Source organism: Mustela lutreola, chromosome 18 (assembly GCF_030435805.1).
Source record: "Mustela lutreola isolate mMusLut2 chromosome 18, mMusLut2.pri, whole genome shotgun sequence".
In the NCBI taxonomy this organism is placed as follows: Eukaryota; Metazoa; Chordata; class Mammalia; order Carnivora; family Mustelidae; genus Mustela; species Mustela lutreola.
In genome coordinates, this window is record NC_081307.1 from 3,205,132 (window position 1) to 3,222,709 (window position 17,578).

General features: G+C 44.4%; 1 protein-coding gene across 1 annotated transcript in view; it reads right to left on the bottom strand.

Moving 5' to 3' along the window:
• CSGALNACT1 (chondroitin sulfate N-acetylgalactosaminyltransferase 1) overlaps positions 1 to 15,836 on the bottom strand; it is a 98,014-nt gene extending 82,178 nt beyond the window's left edge. The window contains exons 1-2 of the mRNA XM_059156368.1: positions 15,806 to 15,836; positions 15,079 to 15,711 (exon numbers count right to left, since the gene is read on the bottom strand). Coding sequence (XP_059012351.1) covers positions 15,079 to 15,711; positions 15,806 to 15,836 — 664 coding nt within the window. The remainder of the gene's footprint in view (positions 1 to 15,078; positions 15,712 to 15,805) is intronic.
• Between the last annotated feature and the right edge of the window lie 1,742 nt (positions 15,837 to 17,578).

Below are 17,578 nucleotides of genomic sequence, written 5' to 3' on the forward strand. Positions count from 1 at the left end.
CCTGCCTAATTCTTCAGGGTTGTTTTCTCACCACGACCTCTCCTACCACCCAGACCTATCATGCTTCTGCTTAACTCTCCAGCATTATCAGATTCCCTGAATCCACCAACCCTTACTTGCTTCCATGTTTTGAGCATGTTACTTATTCCTGATGCCTAAAACTCTTTCCTCCCTACAGCACATACCCACCTAAACTGATTCTTACTTTTCTTTCAAAACCCTATTTAAGGGCAGCCTTCCCTTTCATGCCTTCTGACTGTGCCAACCTAAGGCTAATTTCCTCTCCCCTGTATCACTTGTTTAAGGCGTGATGCTGCTGTCATCTGTGTACGTGGGTATCCCTCACACTGGGCCCTGGGCTTTTGAGGGGGCAGGGACTCTATGCGTAACTTTGTCTATGCATAGCACTGACAATGTCTCATGTGTAGGGCATAACCAATGAATGAAAAGACCACTGAATAACCAAGTCTTTAAAAATTTCAAAGCATAAATCCACTGTCTCCCATTACCCATCTGTTCCTACATTTAACAAGCTGTGAAGTTTTAAGTAGTGCTTGACCTAATTGCCTCCTCTTGCAATTTAATTTCTTTTTGGCTCTGTTCTCTACCATCAGTGTCTTCCCTATAAACATCTTCAGATGAAGCCATCTCTCAGAATTGCATTTTCCATACCCATTGATAATGGAATCCAATGGAACCCTCCAAGGCTGGAAAGGTCCTCCCCTTCATCTGTGTCCTCGGTAAAAACAGGAGGCTGAGGGCAGAAGGAGAATCGCGTAGGATTTAGGCAAGCATTTCCATGATGGAGACACTTTCATTGGTGTTTACCTCTCTCCCACCTCAGCTCCTACAGGTCCTATAATGAGAGTAAAGTCATCTTGGCAGAAGGCTTAGCAGACCTTTCACACTGAAGAAGAACAAGACCGTATCTCTCTGTGGATACTGACTTCTTATCAGCAACCTTAATGGAAACAGATGGAGAAAGGAAAGGCACTTCATAGACCCCCGTCTCTTGCTTACAGTCAAAATAGTCTCATCCCTGCCATCCATATGTTCCCTTTTCTTGGCTAAATCAGAGAGACTTTGACTTGCAGCGCAGGAAAAACACTGGCTGTCACTGGCAGCAATATTCACAATGGAAAGGAAATACTGGGGGTAATCTATTTACAAACTGGTTATGTTCAAAGTGTATTTGTAAGTCACTCAGAAGGCACAGAAACAATATGATCTGTTGTGGTGAAGTCCTCACACCAGCTCACAGAAACCTCTTCAACCCCTTATGTGCCTGTGATATAGCATTTGTCTTGCTATATAAATCAACCCAAGCGTGTAACTGTGAATTCCGTTCACATTTAGATTTCAAAAGGTAGAAAAACACTTTGAATAGGACAGGTGGGGGACTGGAGATGAGGGAACTTGATGGCACTGCTGATGGTGGGTTAGGGCACAAGCTCCAGATCAGGAGGACAGGTGCAGGAAAGCAAGGAAGCAGAGGTGACTGCCTGGGATTAAGGATCAGAGGTAATGAATAGCCTCCTGGACTTTAAAGTCTTGGCTTATTTCCTAACTAAGGGTTTGTGTATGTCTCCAGGCCTGCGGGGAGGGGAGAGGAGAACTGCAGCAAAAAGGTGGATATTTATTGGGAACAAGATAATTACATTTTCCCTTCCCTCTACTACCCTTTTAACTCCTCCAATGCGGTTGACTTAGGACTGATATCAACACTGGCATGAGGATAATAGGGATCCTAGAAGGGGGAAGGAAGACATAGATGGAAAATAATAATCCCAAATTCTGGCAATGAAGAAGATAGGGATGGCTCAACACCACCAATTTTGGGAAGTGTATTTGTAAATTATAAATTGTCACAATAAAAATAATTTTACTTCATAAGATTATACAACAGTTGAGAAAAAACCCAGGTGTTCAATATTTAATATTTAAATTCAAATAAAGAATGGAGTTATAGTACATGATAGGGTATTAATCAACAATGCCATTCCTTTGATTGTTGGTCACAGAAAAGAGATCATGGAATTTGAGGTTTTCATTCAGACTTCCAGATTTGGGATATTACCACAGCATCCTTACTCAATAAAATCAATCAATATATTTAATTTCATTATATTTAAATTTTATTTATTTTAAATATTTATTTAAATGTTTTAAATTTATTTAAATATTTATATTTAAATCAATATAATTAAGTTCTTTCAAACTGTTGGATTGTGTATGATGGTTGAAACTACATTTGAGAAGAGATTATTGATTAATAGGGAAACAGAAGTAGACAAAATAATCAGTAGCTTTTAAATTATTATTTTAAGAAGTGGTTTCACATTTCTGTTTCCACTCCAGTATATAATGAGTTTGGAGAAGCATCACTTCTTTTGACTTAGTAGACAGCAAAGTCCACAGAACAAAGAGCTGGCCTAAAATCTGAGGAGAGGCAGTAGCCCACAGATAGAAAAGAGACCTGAGCACTCATTTATTGGGATACATGCAACTGGACACTGGTAAGAAGTAATTAACAGAATGATGGAGGCTAAGAGAAGGCTGGCAAAAAGGGAAGCTCCTGGGGTTCAAAAAAGTAGAGAACTCTGTACTCTCTTACAGGGTTTTTCTCTGGGAACTTCATTAAGTAACCAAAGAAAAATCATAGAGCCTTAAAGTATTCATATGAAGCATAAACAAGGACCTAATAAATATCAGAGCGGAAATAAGTGAAATAGAGTCTAAAAAGCAAGAGAAAACATTAATGAAACTAAAAGCTGGTTATTTGTAATGATAAAATTAATAAATATCTAGTCAGACTCATGAAGATAAACACATAGAGAGCCCAAATAAATAAAGTCAGAAATGAAAGAGAAGGTTACAATCGAACCCACAGAAATACAAAGGATCATAAGAGACCACCCACCAACAAACTGAAATATGCCAACAAACTGAAAAACCTAGGAAAAAAAAAATTGGATAAATTCCTAGAAACACACAACCTCCCAAAACTGAATCACAAAGAAAGGGAAAGTCTGAATAGACCAATTACAAGTAATGAAACTGAATCAGTAATTTAAAAACTCACTAAAAACACAAGTCCAGGACCAAATGGCTTCACAAATGGATTACACCAAACATATAAAGAATTAGTACCTATCCATCTCAAATTATTCCCAAAAAAATGAAGAGGAAGGAATGCTTCCAAACTCATTTTGTGAGGCCAGCAATACTGATTCCAAAACCAAACAAGAACATCATTAAAAAAAAGAAAATTACAAGCCATATCCTTGATGAACATAGATGCAAAAATTTGCAACAAAATATTAGCAAATTCAATAATACATTAAAAGGATCATACGCCACGGTCAAGTGGGATTTAGTCCAGGGAAGATTCAATACCTGCAAATCAATCAACATGATATACTGCATTAAGAAAATGAAGGATAAAAATCATATGATCATCTCAACAGATGCAAAAAAAATCTGATAAAAATCAACATCCACTTATGAAAAATAACTCTCAGTAAAATGGGTATAAAAGGAACATGCTTCAACATAAGAAAGACCATATATGACAAAGCCATAGCTAACATCATACTCAATGGTAAAAAATAGAAAGCTTTTCTTCTAAGACCAGAAAAAAGACAAAGAAAACCACTCTCACCACTTTTTTCAATATCACACTGTAAGTCCTAGCAATAACAATTAGGCAAGAAAAATATAAAAAGGGTGAAAGAAAGAAAGAAAGATTGATTAAAGGTATCCAAATTGGAAAGGAAGAAGTAAAATTGTCACTATTTGCAGGTGACAAGATTCTTTACATAGAAAACTCTAGAGACTCCACCAAAAAAACTATTAGAACTAATAAATGAATTCAGTAAAGTTACAGGTTACAAATTTAACATATATAAATCAGTTGCTTTCAGAAAGAGAAATTAAGAACAGGAGGAACTTTCAGAAAGATCAGTTGTATTTCTAGACATTAATAAGGAGCTTTCAGAAAGAGAAATTAAGAAAACAATCTCATATACAATGGCATCAAAAAGAATTAAATATTTAGGAATAAGTGTAACCAATGAGGTGAAAAACCTGTACTCTAAAAACTAAAAAACAGTGATGAAAGAAATTAAAGATCACACAAATAAATAGAAATATATCTCATATTCAAAGATTGGAAGAATTAATGTTAAAATGTCCATACTACCCAAAGAGATCTACCAATTCAATGCAATCTCCATCAAAATACCAATAGCATTTTTCACAGAACCAGAATAAATAATCCTAAAATCTGTATGGAACCATGAAAGACCCCAACCACCAAAGCAATCTTGAGAAAGAAGAACAAAGCTAGAAGCATCACAGTTCCTGACTACAAACTATACTACAAATTTATTGTAATCAAAACAGTATGGTACTGGCAAAAAAACAGACACATAGATCAATGGAACAGAATAGAGAACCCAGAAATAAACCTACAATTATATGGCCAGTTTAACTATGACAAAGGAGGCAAGAATATACAATGTGGAAAAGACATTGGTGTTGGGAAAACTGGACATCTACATGCAGAAGAATGAAACTGGACCATTATCTTATACCCTGTACAAAAATAAATTCAAAATAGATTAAAGACCTGAATGTAAAACCTGAAACCATGAAACTCCTTGAAGAAAACACAGGCAGTAAACTCTTTGATGTTAGCCTCACACAATATTTTTTTTGGACCAGTCTTCTCAGGTAAGTACAAATGTGAAAAGTACAAAAGCTACAAATGTGATGATATCAAACCAAAAAGGTTTTGTACAGTGAAGGAAAACCACTAACAAAACAAAAAGGCAAGCTACTAAATGGGAGCGGTTATTTGCAAATCATATATCTAATAAGAAGTAATATGCAAAATATATAAATAATTCACACAACTTACTATCAAAAGCCAAAAATTCTGATTAAACAATAGGCAAAGAACCTGACAGATACTTTTCCAAAGACATAATAATAATAACTAAAATAAAATAAAGACATGCAGATGGCCATTAGGCCCATGAAAAGATTTTCAGTAGCACCCATCATCAGGGAAATGCAAATTAAAACCAAAATGAGATATCGCCTCACATCTGTCAGACTGGCAATTATCAAAAAAACAAAAATAAGTGTTGGCGAAGATGACAAGAAAAGGGAACTCTGGTACTCTGCTAGTAGGAACATAAGTGAGTGCAGCCACTATGGAAAACAGTATGGAGACTCCCCAAAAAATTAAAAATAGAACTGCCATCCAATCCAGCAATCCTCCTGAATTGAAGGAGATGAAATGAAGGAAATAAAACCACCAGTGAAAGAGGTACATACACCCCCACGTTCACGGCAACATTATTTACAAGAGCCGAGATATGGAAGCAACCTAAGTGCCTATCAGTAGGTGAATGGATAAAGAAAATCACACAAATAGATATATATACGGAGAGAATGAAATCTTGCTGATTTTGACAATACGGATGGACCCAAAGGGTATGATGCTAAATGAAATGTCAAACACAGAATGGATAAATAGCATGCAATTTCACTTATATGTGGAATCTGAAAAACTAGACAAATAAAATTCATTGACATAGGAAATATTCATTGACATAGGAAACAAACTGTTGGCTCCCAGAAGACCAAGGGTAGCAAAATAGATGAAGGGGATTAGGAGTTATAAACTTCCAATTATAAAGTAAATAAATCACAGGGATGTAACACACAGAATAGAGAATACAGACAATAATATTGTAATAACTTGTATGGTGACAGATGGGGCTCATTTTGTAATGTATGTGCACCTGAAACTAATAGGATATTGTATGTCAATTACACTTCAATTTTAAAAAAGAAAAAGAAAATACCTATGTGGTTCGGGCCAGGGGAGAGGACAGCAGCCATGTGCGAGAGGGCAAGAAATCCTTCCTGTTCCAGTCTCTCCTGCCTCCTCTCCCAGGAACAAAAAGCTTAGGCAAAGAACATTCTTACCCTCAAGGAACTGGTGAAACTCACTGCAACTAGGGGAAGGGAGAAGTACAAAAAAGCCTTATTGCTGGAGGCGGATCAGAACACGATGAGGCCTAGTGACACAGTGGACCACCAGGGACTTCCCCACTCTCCTGCAGGGTGAAACCTACAGGCCTGAATAACAAGTAACAGAACTTCTGAGAGGGACAGGAGAGAAGTACCAGATGACTTTCTCTGAGGCAAGAAGGGAAGACCTAAATTGCAGGGCTGGGCGGAGGAAGAAACCTCAACTCTGAACACAAGGTATCACAAGAGGAATTTGAAGACTGTGGTGCTCTGAGGGTAACCATAGCAACAACAAACCTCAAACCCAGCCCCACTGCTGACTAGATGAACTCCCCCTACACACACATACACACACACACACACACACACCCTAGGAGAAGAAGGTGTGCCATCTCCAGGGATAAACACCACCTCAGTCTCTATGAACTACCCAACATGTCTGGCTTTCAACAAAAATTATGAGGAAGAAAAGTTCCAAGACACAAAGTGATCATCAGAACCAGACTCAGATAGGACAGGGATGCTGGAATCCTCTGACGAGGAATTTAAAGTAGCTATGACCAATATGTTAAAGGCTCTAGCAGAAAAAGTGGACAACATGGGCAATCAGGTCATTTCAGCAGGGAGATGGAAGCTCTAAGAGCCAAATGGAAATGTAGAAATTTAAAAATACAGTAATAGAGATAAAGAATGCTCGGGATGGTGGTGTCATGAGTAACCCTCTCTCTGCTGAGGGAAGAGTCAGTTAACTGGAGGTAGGTCACTAAAAGTTACCCAAACTGAAACACAAAGAGTAAAAAAGTGAAAACAAAGGAACAGAACATCCAAGAACTGTGAGACAATATCAAGCAGTGGGACATACACATAACTGGAATTCCAGAAGAGAGAAGACATGTTTGAAGAAATATCTGAAGAACTACTGGCTCAGAATTTCCCAAAATGAATGACAGACACCAAACCACAGATCTAAGAAACTCAGAGAACACCACGTAGGAGAAATAAAAAAACAAAACAAAACCCAGGGGTAATTTAGCTAATAGTTCTGTACCCATGTTATCTTCCTCATTTTGATAATTGTACCCTGGCTGTATAAAATGTTGACATTAGGGGAAGCTGGGGAAAGGGTTTAGAGCGGACCCCTGTGCTATTTTTGCAACTCTCTGGTAATTCTAAAGTATTTCAAAATAAAAGGTTTTGAAAATGGCTTTACTGTCAGGTACTACATTGAGAATGTACTTGTAATGCCAAGAACAGAATTTTATTTAGCTTTTGTTTTGCTTTTACTAATTTATTTTAAAAATTGGGGGAGGGTAACATCCCTTTTCTTATTGAAGTATAATAGACACAAAATCTATTTTGTTAGTTTCAGGTACATCATAGTGATTCAACAAGTCTATACATTACCCTATCCTCACAAGTGTAGCTCCCATCTGTCACCATACAATCCTATTAAAATAGCATTGATGATATTCCCTATGCCATACCTTTCACCCCCAGGACTTACTCATTCCATAACTGGAAGCCTGTACCTCCCACTCCCCTTTACTGATTTTCCTGCCACCATGCCTCCCGACCTGAAACACACACACACCAACCTCCCCTCAGGCAAGCACTTGGAGTTTAAATCAGATTTGTGGTCTGTCCCAGGAACCCAAGTAATATTTACTGTATTACTTCTATGGAAAATCTCCTCTAATCCAAACACCTAATTTACAATGGAACTCAAGAGGAGAGGAGATTTGTAAGGTGATGATTTTTTTAAAAGATTTTATTTATTTATTTGAGATAGAGAAGGAGAAAAAGAGAGATCGAGAGAACGAATGGGAGGAGGGGCAAAGGGAGAAGTAGACTCCCTGCAGACCAGGAAGCAGAAAGCAGGATGGGAGACCCTGGGATCATGCCCCGAGCAGAAGGCAGATGCTTAACAGAGTGAGCCACCCAGGTGCCCTGCGTACCTAGGATTTTAAGTACACAAGTATTCCAAAAGGTTTAAAGCAATTTCTTTGATACATACTAATTGTGAAGTGTCTACAACTAGAAGGGAGCTGAAAGCTAAATGGGGCGTGGTTCCGGCCCTCTGGGGGTTCACTGCACATAAGGGGGAAAAGAGAGTCAGGAGGCCAGGTCTACCTCCCCACCCCCTCACCGTGCATGCAGAGAGGGGATGGGGTTGGATCTGGTGGAGTCAGACTTTTAGGCTCCTGCAGCTGGCTAAAAGGAAAGACCGCTCTGGCAGCTGCAACCGTTGCTAGAAGTTGCCAGCGAAGGTGGGCTGAGTCTAAAGGAAGAGCTATAAAACCGGATGGAGAGGGCACATGCGGGACACCGCGCTGGGCAGAACGAGCAGGAACTTCAGCCGAAAGAATGAGAACAGGTTTCAGAGAAGAATATCTTACGGGATGGGGGACGCTGGGTGGAGAGGTTGGGAACCTGGGTCTTTCTGGCGAAGGAACAGGCACAGGGAAGCTGTGTCAGGGCAGGCGCAAGAGAATGAGGATCCAGGAGCAGGGTGAGAAGGGCAGGAGGGAGCAGGAGGAAGTGAAGTTAAAAAGATAAGCTGGGATCCGATTGTGGAGTCCTCCAAGACTAGGCAAAGCAATATGTGCTGGAGACAGTAGTAAAAAGGCAAAAGGCACCTGGTTGGCTCCATCAGTTGAAGTGTCCCACCCTTGATTTCAGCTCGGGTCATGATCTGGGGGACCCGGGATCAAGCCCCGTGTCAGGCTCCCGGCTCTGCAGGGACTATGCTGGAGATTTGTCTCTCTTTCCCCCCACCCCCACATCTTCCCCTGCTCACTCACTCTCTTTCTCTCTTTGAAATAATCTTAAAAAAAAAAAAAAAAGTAAACCCTGTCTTTTAAAGAACAGACAAGCATGTCGATACAGCTCAACAGCTTTCAGCAAGCTGTTTTGAACTGAATATTCACTCCTCTCTCAAACCCTTTTCCATAAAGCTGTAATGATTCTGAAGAAACGCATGTCTGAGCAGTTTAAATAAAGCTTTTTGTATTCAAGGCTCCTAGAGGCTGTCGGTTCTGCCCTCAGCTGGGTGAAGGATTTGTCTTTGGCAGCTTCTGCCTGGGTCTCCGTCTGCTCGTCTACCCCAGGAGCTCATGTTTTTCCTCTCTTCCTGTTAAAACTTCTTCCCAATCTTATGGAACTCACTAGTGTAGGACCTCCCCACAAGGGTATCTGCACACCTTTGGACGTGTTTTTAAAAGGTGTCCCCACCTCATTCCGGCACCTAAGGCGGGTGTGCGTTGGGTCAGAGACTATCAGTGGTGAGACGTGGCATGGTGCGGAGCCAAGACAGGAAGCACTGGATTCTTGGCCCTGACACCCACCAGAGGGGTGACCTTGATGTGAGAGAGATAATGAGCATGTCTATCTGTCTGGTGGGAGAGGGGATTAAATAAACCGATGTGTGTGAACTGTCACAAATAGTGCCCAGCGCACAGACGGAAGAACAGCTGGGATAAGCCATGGCAATCCCCATCTCTGACCACAGGACCTCCAAGACATTGGAGAATTGGAGAATTGTTTGAGCACTTGGGAACCACTGCAAGCAGAAGGAGGAGGAGGGCTCTTTAAGACGCAAGAGCTGAGCTCACTGCCTCCTGGGAGGGACCCACCTCCTAACTCCAGATCCAGATGATCCTTGCAGAGCTAAACTCCTAGGCTCAGCCCTCAGGGCCCTTGCGAAGTCCACTCCTAGCGATTCTCAGGTCCTGCACGCTGACCAGGCTGGTCTCCATGCTAAGCCTATACCCCAGTCCTATTCTGGAGGCAGTCGGCTTTCTGGTACCCCCGTCCTTGCTGCTTCCTTCCCTCTCCAGGAACCCCTTCTCAGCTTTAGAGACCAGTTCAGGTCCAGCCTCCTCTGACATCTTCCCTGACCATCTGGCTTGCACCCAGCCACCAATTCCGAAGCCCACAGCACGAAAAGTACCCCCCACTGAACCCTCAGTCACCCAGAGTCGTGTCTGCCCATGTACATAATCAGGTCCTTTCCCAACCCCCAAAACAGGTGGGGACACCCTACACAAATAACAGGGGTCCTGTCCATGCATGTTGATTATGCCTTGGTGCAAGACCTCACCCGCAACTCTAAAAGGGGATAAACTAGAGGTCTGGTTAGAAAACAACAAAAACTACAGCTCCTTTCTGCAAACACCGCTTCCTTCCCAAAGGGGCTGAGCAGGCCAAAGTCTGAGCAACAGCTGTGGCCACACATTCCTGTGAAAGGGCTCCAGCCTGGGTCTCCCCGTCTCCATCACCCCCCCATCCTTCCACGTTGTGTGAGGCCCCTATTCAGACCCTCTCATCACTGAGCCTTGGCATCCTCTCCTGCTAAAGCCAATGTCCATCCTAGACATCCCCCACTTTCACAAGTGCCCCTGTAGCCTGTTCTTAACAGGAAACAAGGCAGGAGAACAGTGACAACCTCAATTTTTGAAAAAATCCCCTGGGAACAAAACTGCTTTGCACGAGCACAATGAAAATACACCAAAAAGGCAGACTTGCCAGCTTCTGCAGTGCTGTGACAAAATACCCTGTACACACAGGATGTATGTCAAACACAGGTTCCATTAGTCTCAGCACACCGAAGGTCAACCGAGCCGACCCTCAGCTAAGGTGCCAGACTGCACAGCACCCCCCCCATTCCGCCGCCCTCCCCCTTCACCTTTCCCTCCGTCCTCTCAGCCTTGGAGGTGGGACTTACTACCTAGTTTGTAGGTCTCCACGCCAAATGAAAATGTAAGTTCCCCTGTTTCAAAATTACTGAGAATTTCAAAATGTTCTACAACAGCAGAGCATTCACTCTACGTTGGGGCTCTCCCACTCGCCCTAGTGGAGAGCTGGACTCCTGCCCACCAGCTGAGTTCTAGGCTGGGACACCTTCTCTCCCACCATCACCGCAGGGATTCCCTCTTCAAAGGGTAGCCTCAAACCATTTATGTGCACTTAAGCCTTTTATCTCTGATTTCAGAATAAAAAGCATTTCTCCCTCCTTAAAGGACCTTAAAGCATCAGCAAACAAAGGCGGAGGAGATCTAAGGTAGGAAGTGTATGGATAGAAGGGACAGGGTGAGTGACAGAGGAACCCAATATTCTGCAGGCCTACTCAGAACTTAAAAGGGAGCCAACGAGATCACTCCAGCGCACCGTAGGGTGAGATGTGGTCATAAGCTCCAACACCCTCACTGCCCTGGAGATGCTGGCCGAGAATCAAGGCCCAACTCACGACCTAAAGTCCTGCTGTCCCACCTGCCAGCCCCTCTCCCCACACCCCAAAACAGGTCAGAGCCACCCACTGTGCAGAATCCCCCTCCCACTCCCACCCCAGCTCTCCCCTATTTCTGCACCAAGATCCCCAGAAGTGGCCAGAAATGCATCCAAATGCCTGCCTTCCCTTTTCAACCCCCCAGTCACAAAGTTGCCAGCAAAGAAGCATATCACTGATATGTCTGCTGAGTTAAGAACCCACTTCCTGTCCTCACGGCCCCAAGCCCCTTGCTCTCCAAGTACCCAGGACCTGGAAATGGATTTGACTTGTCCAAAAGAGCATTAGCAAAGGGGTCACAGGACATCCCTTAGAGGTTATAGTGAGACACAACGGAAGTCTAAAACTCAGTCTTCACTTCTTGCCTTAGTTTTCTCTCCCAGAAAGCATGAGGTGCTGGTCATTGAGCATAGGTCAGGAATTACCATAGAAGAGCTACTAAGGTCTTATAACGATTTCTATGCCCCTAGCTTTAAATGCATCTCAGGGTGCCCTCAAGACCTTCACTTTCTTGCGGATCATGGCTTGGGTCCACCCCCACCCCCAAAGCAACTCTGTTAGTATCTGACCCACTCTGGCCACCACTAAGGTGCAGAAGCTGGAGGAGGGCGGCAGAGAAGCAACCCCGTGGAGACAGGAGACACAAATGCCTCATGTAGATTCATGTTCTCGGATACTTGGATTGTAAAAGAGGAATGATTTGGAAGGCGAAATTGTCTCATGGAACCATGTCAAATTTATGTCCAAGAGTCTACTGAAAAATAGGAAACCAAAGCCAAAAGTTATGCCACTTGGAGGTAAATACTGAGGAAGAGCTAAACCACAAACATAAAGATTTTCTGTTCACTTGAGGAGATAAACATTTAGGCATCCTACAGTACAGGATTTGATCCCATTTTTCTACTTTAAATTCTTTTCCCAGATAGCTGGAAAAAGCAAAAAGAAAAAAACGTGCTCTTATGTAAGAAGCCAAAGCAAAAATCGATGCCAACAGAACATCGAGGGAAGGGAAGAGGGAGGCTTGTGCCGTTCCCTCTGTCTTAGAGATGGAAAATAACTACATTAATACAGATAATAAATTGTCATCGATGTGGTGTTCTCCCTCTGCAAGCTTCATGCCACCCGAGGAAGTGGCCACAGTCAGTCAACACGTGATAATCTACCAGAACTTCTCCTTTTTTTTTTTTTTTTTTTTAAAGGTTTTATTTATTTATTTGACAGACAGAGATCACAAGTAGGCAGAGAGGCAGGCAGAGAGAGAGAGAGAGAGAGAGAGGGAAGCAGGCTTCGGCTCGGGTCATGATCTCAGGGTCCTGGGATCGAGCCCCGCATCGGGCTCTCTGCTCCGGAACTTCTCCTTTTTATAGAGGAAGATCCCAAAGGGTTGGTGGCATGTCCTGGTCACCCAGCAGAGCAGGTGGTAGAGTACCCTTCCACGATGGCTGCTTGGCAAAGATAAGAAGACGCTGAAGCTGTGCTTTGCTTTTTGCAGAGGGTTGGGGGGTGGGGGATAGGGCCTCAGAGGACATTAAGTCAAGCCTCTGAGGACAGATGAGGAAACCGAGTCTCCGTGGGGCTTCGGGGTCTTGGTCAGAGTCACACAGCTCCCTGTCATGTCGTCATGCCACCTGCCTCACAGTCAGCTTTAAGCTTTGTGGAACTATTATCACCTGGAAGCATTCCATATGCTTTTATTATTATTTCCTGAAACACAAAGAATCCCCATTCTCGCTCTAGGTTCAGCCAATCAGTTGCCATTCCAGGAAAATAGCTGACTAGACTTTCACCAACGCTGGGAGAAGGCTGGATCTGCCTGCCACCAGAGGCTGTGGGCTGCACTCGGAAGCAGCCCGGGCTAGCCAGGAGAGCAGCGTCTCTGACAGAAAACCAGCCACCTCTCTGAGCAAAGGAACGCAGGCCCCAAAGGCCTGTGTCACTGCTGAGTGAGGACAACAGGCCTGGTGTACTAAGATACTCTACGCAGGAAAGCAGATTTCAAACATGAATGCAGATGAAAAAAATCACAAGGGCAGACATTCCAAATTGCAGGCTTTGATTTGTAATCAAGTTCTTTTGAAATCGCTTTGTGTGGGGGCAATTACCATAGCATATCCAGGGTGAGTGGTAGCCAGGATTCGTTTTTTAAGGATGTTTAATGGCCTTCCCTGTGGGTCAGCTATTATATAAGATACTCTATGTGGAAAGGTTTCATAAACTCTGAAGCACAATAAAATGGGACGCAGCAGCATCATGATGTTTCGAGCTCCCCTAAGTGCTGACCATGTGCTTACAGTTGCAAGCTGCTGGTATGCTGGGTGTCTTTAATACCTCGTATACATGAGGAACAACAACAACAAATCTCGACAACCAAAACTTTGATTTTGGAAAAGATTTCTTTGCCTGGCTCGAGGCATATGAAAAATAATTCTCTACCAAAATTGTACGAGGTATGGCTCACATATAAAGTGGAAAAAAATTGGAAGATGGGGAAGTGTCCGAAAAGAAGAGGCATAAATGGCGGCAAGAGCTTTTTGATAGGACTAAACAGAGTCCGTCTGGCCTGTAGGCTGATGAGAGAACGGTTATATAGCCGAAGCTGGGAGCAGGGTGACAAGGACGCAGCCACACTTCTGGGAAGTTGAAGTAGATTCTCTCCAGAAAGAGGCGGAAGAGCTGGCTGCCCTCGAACGTTATTTCCACTCCCAAATTGTTAGTTGATTTTTGCCCCGGTAACAAGGGAAAAGCCGGTAAGAGGATACTAATTCATCTTCCAAGGAATGAGACGAGGCCACTTTCTTCCAAAATTAGACACAAACACAAACTAATAGTTTCTGTGCCCATGAAAGAAGCTGATCTGTTCATCTTACTAGTGTTCATGCCATCTGGCAGCCTGTACAATGTAACCTAGTGGAAGGATGTGGACTCTGGAATAAGACTTCACAGGTTCAAATCCTGGCTCTGTCACTCGCTAACTGAGCGACCTTAGGTCATTTACGCGATTAACCTGAACCTCAGTTTCCTCATCCCCTAACAGGGTCATTAAGGAGAAAAAGGGAATCAGTAAGTATACAGTTCCTCCAACAGTGTCTGGCAGATGATGAGTGCCGCAGACTACATGTTCACAACCGCTCTGGCGTTCATGGGCTGATAACCAGGCCTGACCCCTAGGAGAAGGGCCCAGGGAAGAGATCTGTTAAAACCGCCTATCAAGCTCCACTGGAGTTTCAATGGGTTTTGTTTATGTTTGGTTTACTTTTCTTTCTTTCTTTCTAATTTTTTTTTTATTTGTTTGACAGGCAGAGATCACAAGTAGGTGGAAAGGCAGGCAGAGAGAGAGGAAGAAGCAGGCTCCCTGCCGAGCAGAGAGCCTGATGTGGGGCTTGATCCCAGGACTCTGGGATCATGACCTGAGCCGAAGGCAGAAGCTTAACCCACTGAGCCACCCAGGTGCCCCTCTTTCTTTCTTTCTTCTTCTTTTTTTTTTTTTTTTTATTAATGAAAGCAAGAACTTCTGCCTTTTCCTACCAGGAAGCAATGAACCTGACCTTTCAATAGGCGTGATTTTCATGAGGAAGTAAGTAGAACGGATATTTCTGAGAAATAAGACTCCATGCCATATACCTTTACGGTCGCTCCCATAACACTTTCTACCCACCATGCCCAAAGCCAGCTGCCAGCCTGCTGCGGCGGGGACTGGCCAGGGCGCCTGGACCCTGGTGCCTCCCCACCCCCATTCTCACATCACCAACCTTCTATGAAATCCGAGGCCGAGTAGGGGCGCCGATTCGGGTTACCCTCCGCAGGGCTGTTCAGGGTCTCCAGGGCCGACTCCACGGCTTCCACCAGCTCATCCCGCTTGTCCTTCCTCACGGGCTTCTCCTCCGGGTGCCGAGTCAGGCCGGTCTCCAGCTGGTACACCTTCTGCAGCGTGAAGCTGTCGAAAGGCACGGCGGCGTACTCCGTCGCCAGCTTGACGCCGGCGTGCACCTCCGCCCTGTCCACCTGCGAGCGCAGGAAGGCCAGCAGGTCCGCCTGGGTTTTCTCGGGAGGCCCCGGCTCTAGCCGCAGGCCCGCCGCGTCGCTGGGGTGAGACTGCGCGCTCCTGAGCCGCTCGCCGCGCTCCTGCAGCTCCTGCTTGAGCTGTGCGACCTGCCGCTTGAGGCTGCTGATGTAGTGGCGGTGCTGCTCCTCCCGCTCCTGCAGGGCCGCCTGGTACCCCTCCTTCCCCGTGGGGCCGTTGGCCCGGGGCAGCCTCAGCCGCTCCTCGTCGCCCTTCGGGGTGCAGGCCAGCATGTAGAGCACGGACACGGCACAGCAGAGCAGCACGAGCAAAACCACCACGCGAGAGACCCACGCCAGCAGCCCCCGGCGAAGCATCGTCACTCAGCAATCAGCCATGCAGCCGCAGCCGGCCACATTCCAGAAGGCCAGGGCCCCGCCGAAGGGCGTCCCTGGACTAGACCGCGGGGAGCACGCGTCTGGGGCCCCCCAGGCTGCTTTCATCCATTTCTCTCTACAGTGTGTCTGGTCCCTTGAGGTCGACCACCACGGGGAGCACTTTTCCTGCTTGGAAAGGATGACTTTCTAGGCAGAAGCAGCCGGTCCAGTGAAACCTGCAGGCGGCCACCTTCATTCCCATCATAGCCTTCCAGAGGTGCAGCAGACCACAAAGAAGGGACCTGGGAAGACACCAAACGGCAATGACAATCAAGACAGGAACACCCTTACGTTCACCGTGGCAAGGGATATTCAATAGGCCTCCCAGGAGTCTTACAGAAAATGTTTATGACAGGGGATTAAATACTGTTACCCATTTCTAAATCAGGACACCCATATGTTCGTGCAGGGCTGTGCACATAAAAAACAAAGGATACAGGAAAAAGAGCTGAATGAAAGATGGCAAAATGGGAGTTTCCTCTGCAAGCATTAATGGTGACTTTCCGGCTTCTCTACATCTTTCTCTGTCTTATAAATTTTCCACAACGGCACATATCATTTTGATGGTTAGAAGGGAAAAAGCAAAGCTTCAAGGAAGCTGATGCTGCAGGCAGGGACTTCTCCAGCCAGGCCCGCCCAGCAGCAAGGGATGAGAAAGCAGAGGCTTAAATGAGCTCACCTGTGCACCCTCACTGAGGGCAGGGCTGGGAATGGTCTTCCAACTTTCTAATGAGGCAGGGGGGTAGCTTCAAATATGCAAATAGCACATGTGGACGACAACATAATCAGATGGAGTCCAGAGGCAGTTGGAACTTGAACACCAGGAATGAGGAGTTTACCACAAAAAGGGATGCGGTTGGGAGAACGGAGACCAGAAATACTTGTTTTGTCAGGACCCCAATCCCAGGCATGTCTCTGTCTCCTGGGTCCTTCCTGATCATCAGGAATACCCAGATGGATCGCAGAGCCTTTCATTCAAACTCCAAACCCCTTGTAACACACGAGAGGCCAACCTAACCCTTCTTCATTTGCCCCCGGCTCCTTCCTCCCTCCTCCACCCACCACGGACACCTCAGAGCACGCTCCTTCAATGTCCTCTCCTCCCCTCACTCCCGCTTCTTGTCTCCCCTACCCTTCTGAGCCAGAAAACAGAAAGAATTAACAATAAATGGAAAACAGAGCAAACAAAGTTTCTTGCTTAGGGAGATTTTTTATATAACTTCTCTTAAAGCAAGCTCCCTGAGGGTACTATGTCCTGAACATTCCCACAATAACCAAATTTCCAGAGTCTTCATCCAACCCAGAAAATCCAGATTCTGGGCCAATTATCATCTCACTGGTGGTCTGCTGTCTCATTTACTGACTGGAAGGAGGAATTCTGTCAATTAGAAACTTCAGGACCCCTGGGAGAAGAAAGAGGTGCTCCTTCTAGCATTCTTTCTATGTTGAAAATATAGTCAACGATAATGGGCTCATTGACTTTATCTGATATGCACCTGCTATGTCTAAAGCACACAGAGATCCTCTTCCATTATCCTGGTGATGTGCCTCTTACAAATACCATTACCAAAATAGTTTATTTTTCAATTTTCCTTAAAAATTCAATTCCAATATTCCCCTTAGCCCAAGGAGTCTCTCTGCTATAATTTAGAACAATACATAGTTATTAGTGCTAAGTTTAAAGTGCATGTTTAGCTCTGGAAGCCCGTTCTGTCTGATGAAAATCTTGGGATTTGTGTAATTACTATAATTCTGTGATTAAAAACATCTCAGCTTTGGTATTCAGGCACCTTGCTGTTTTTAATGAAATCT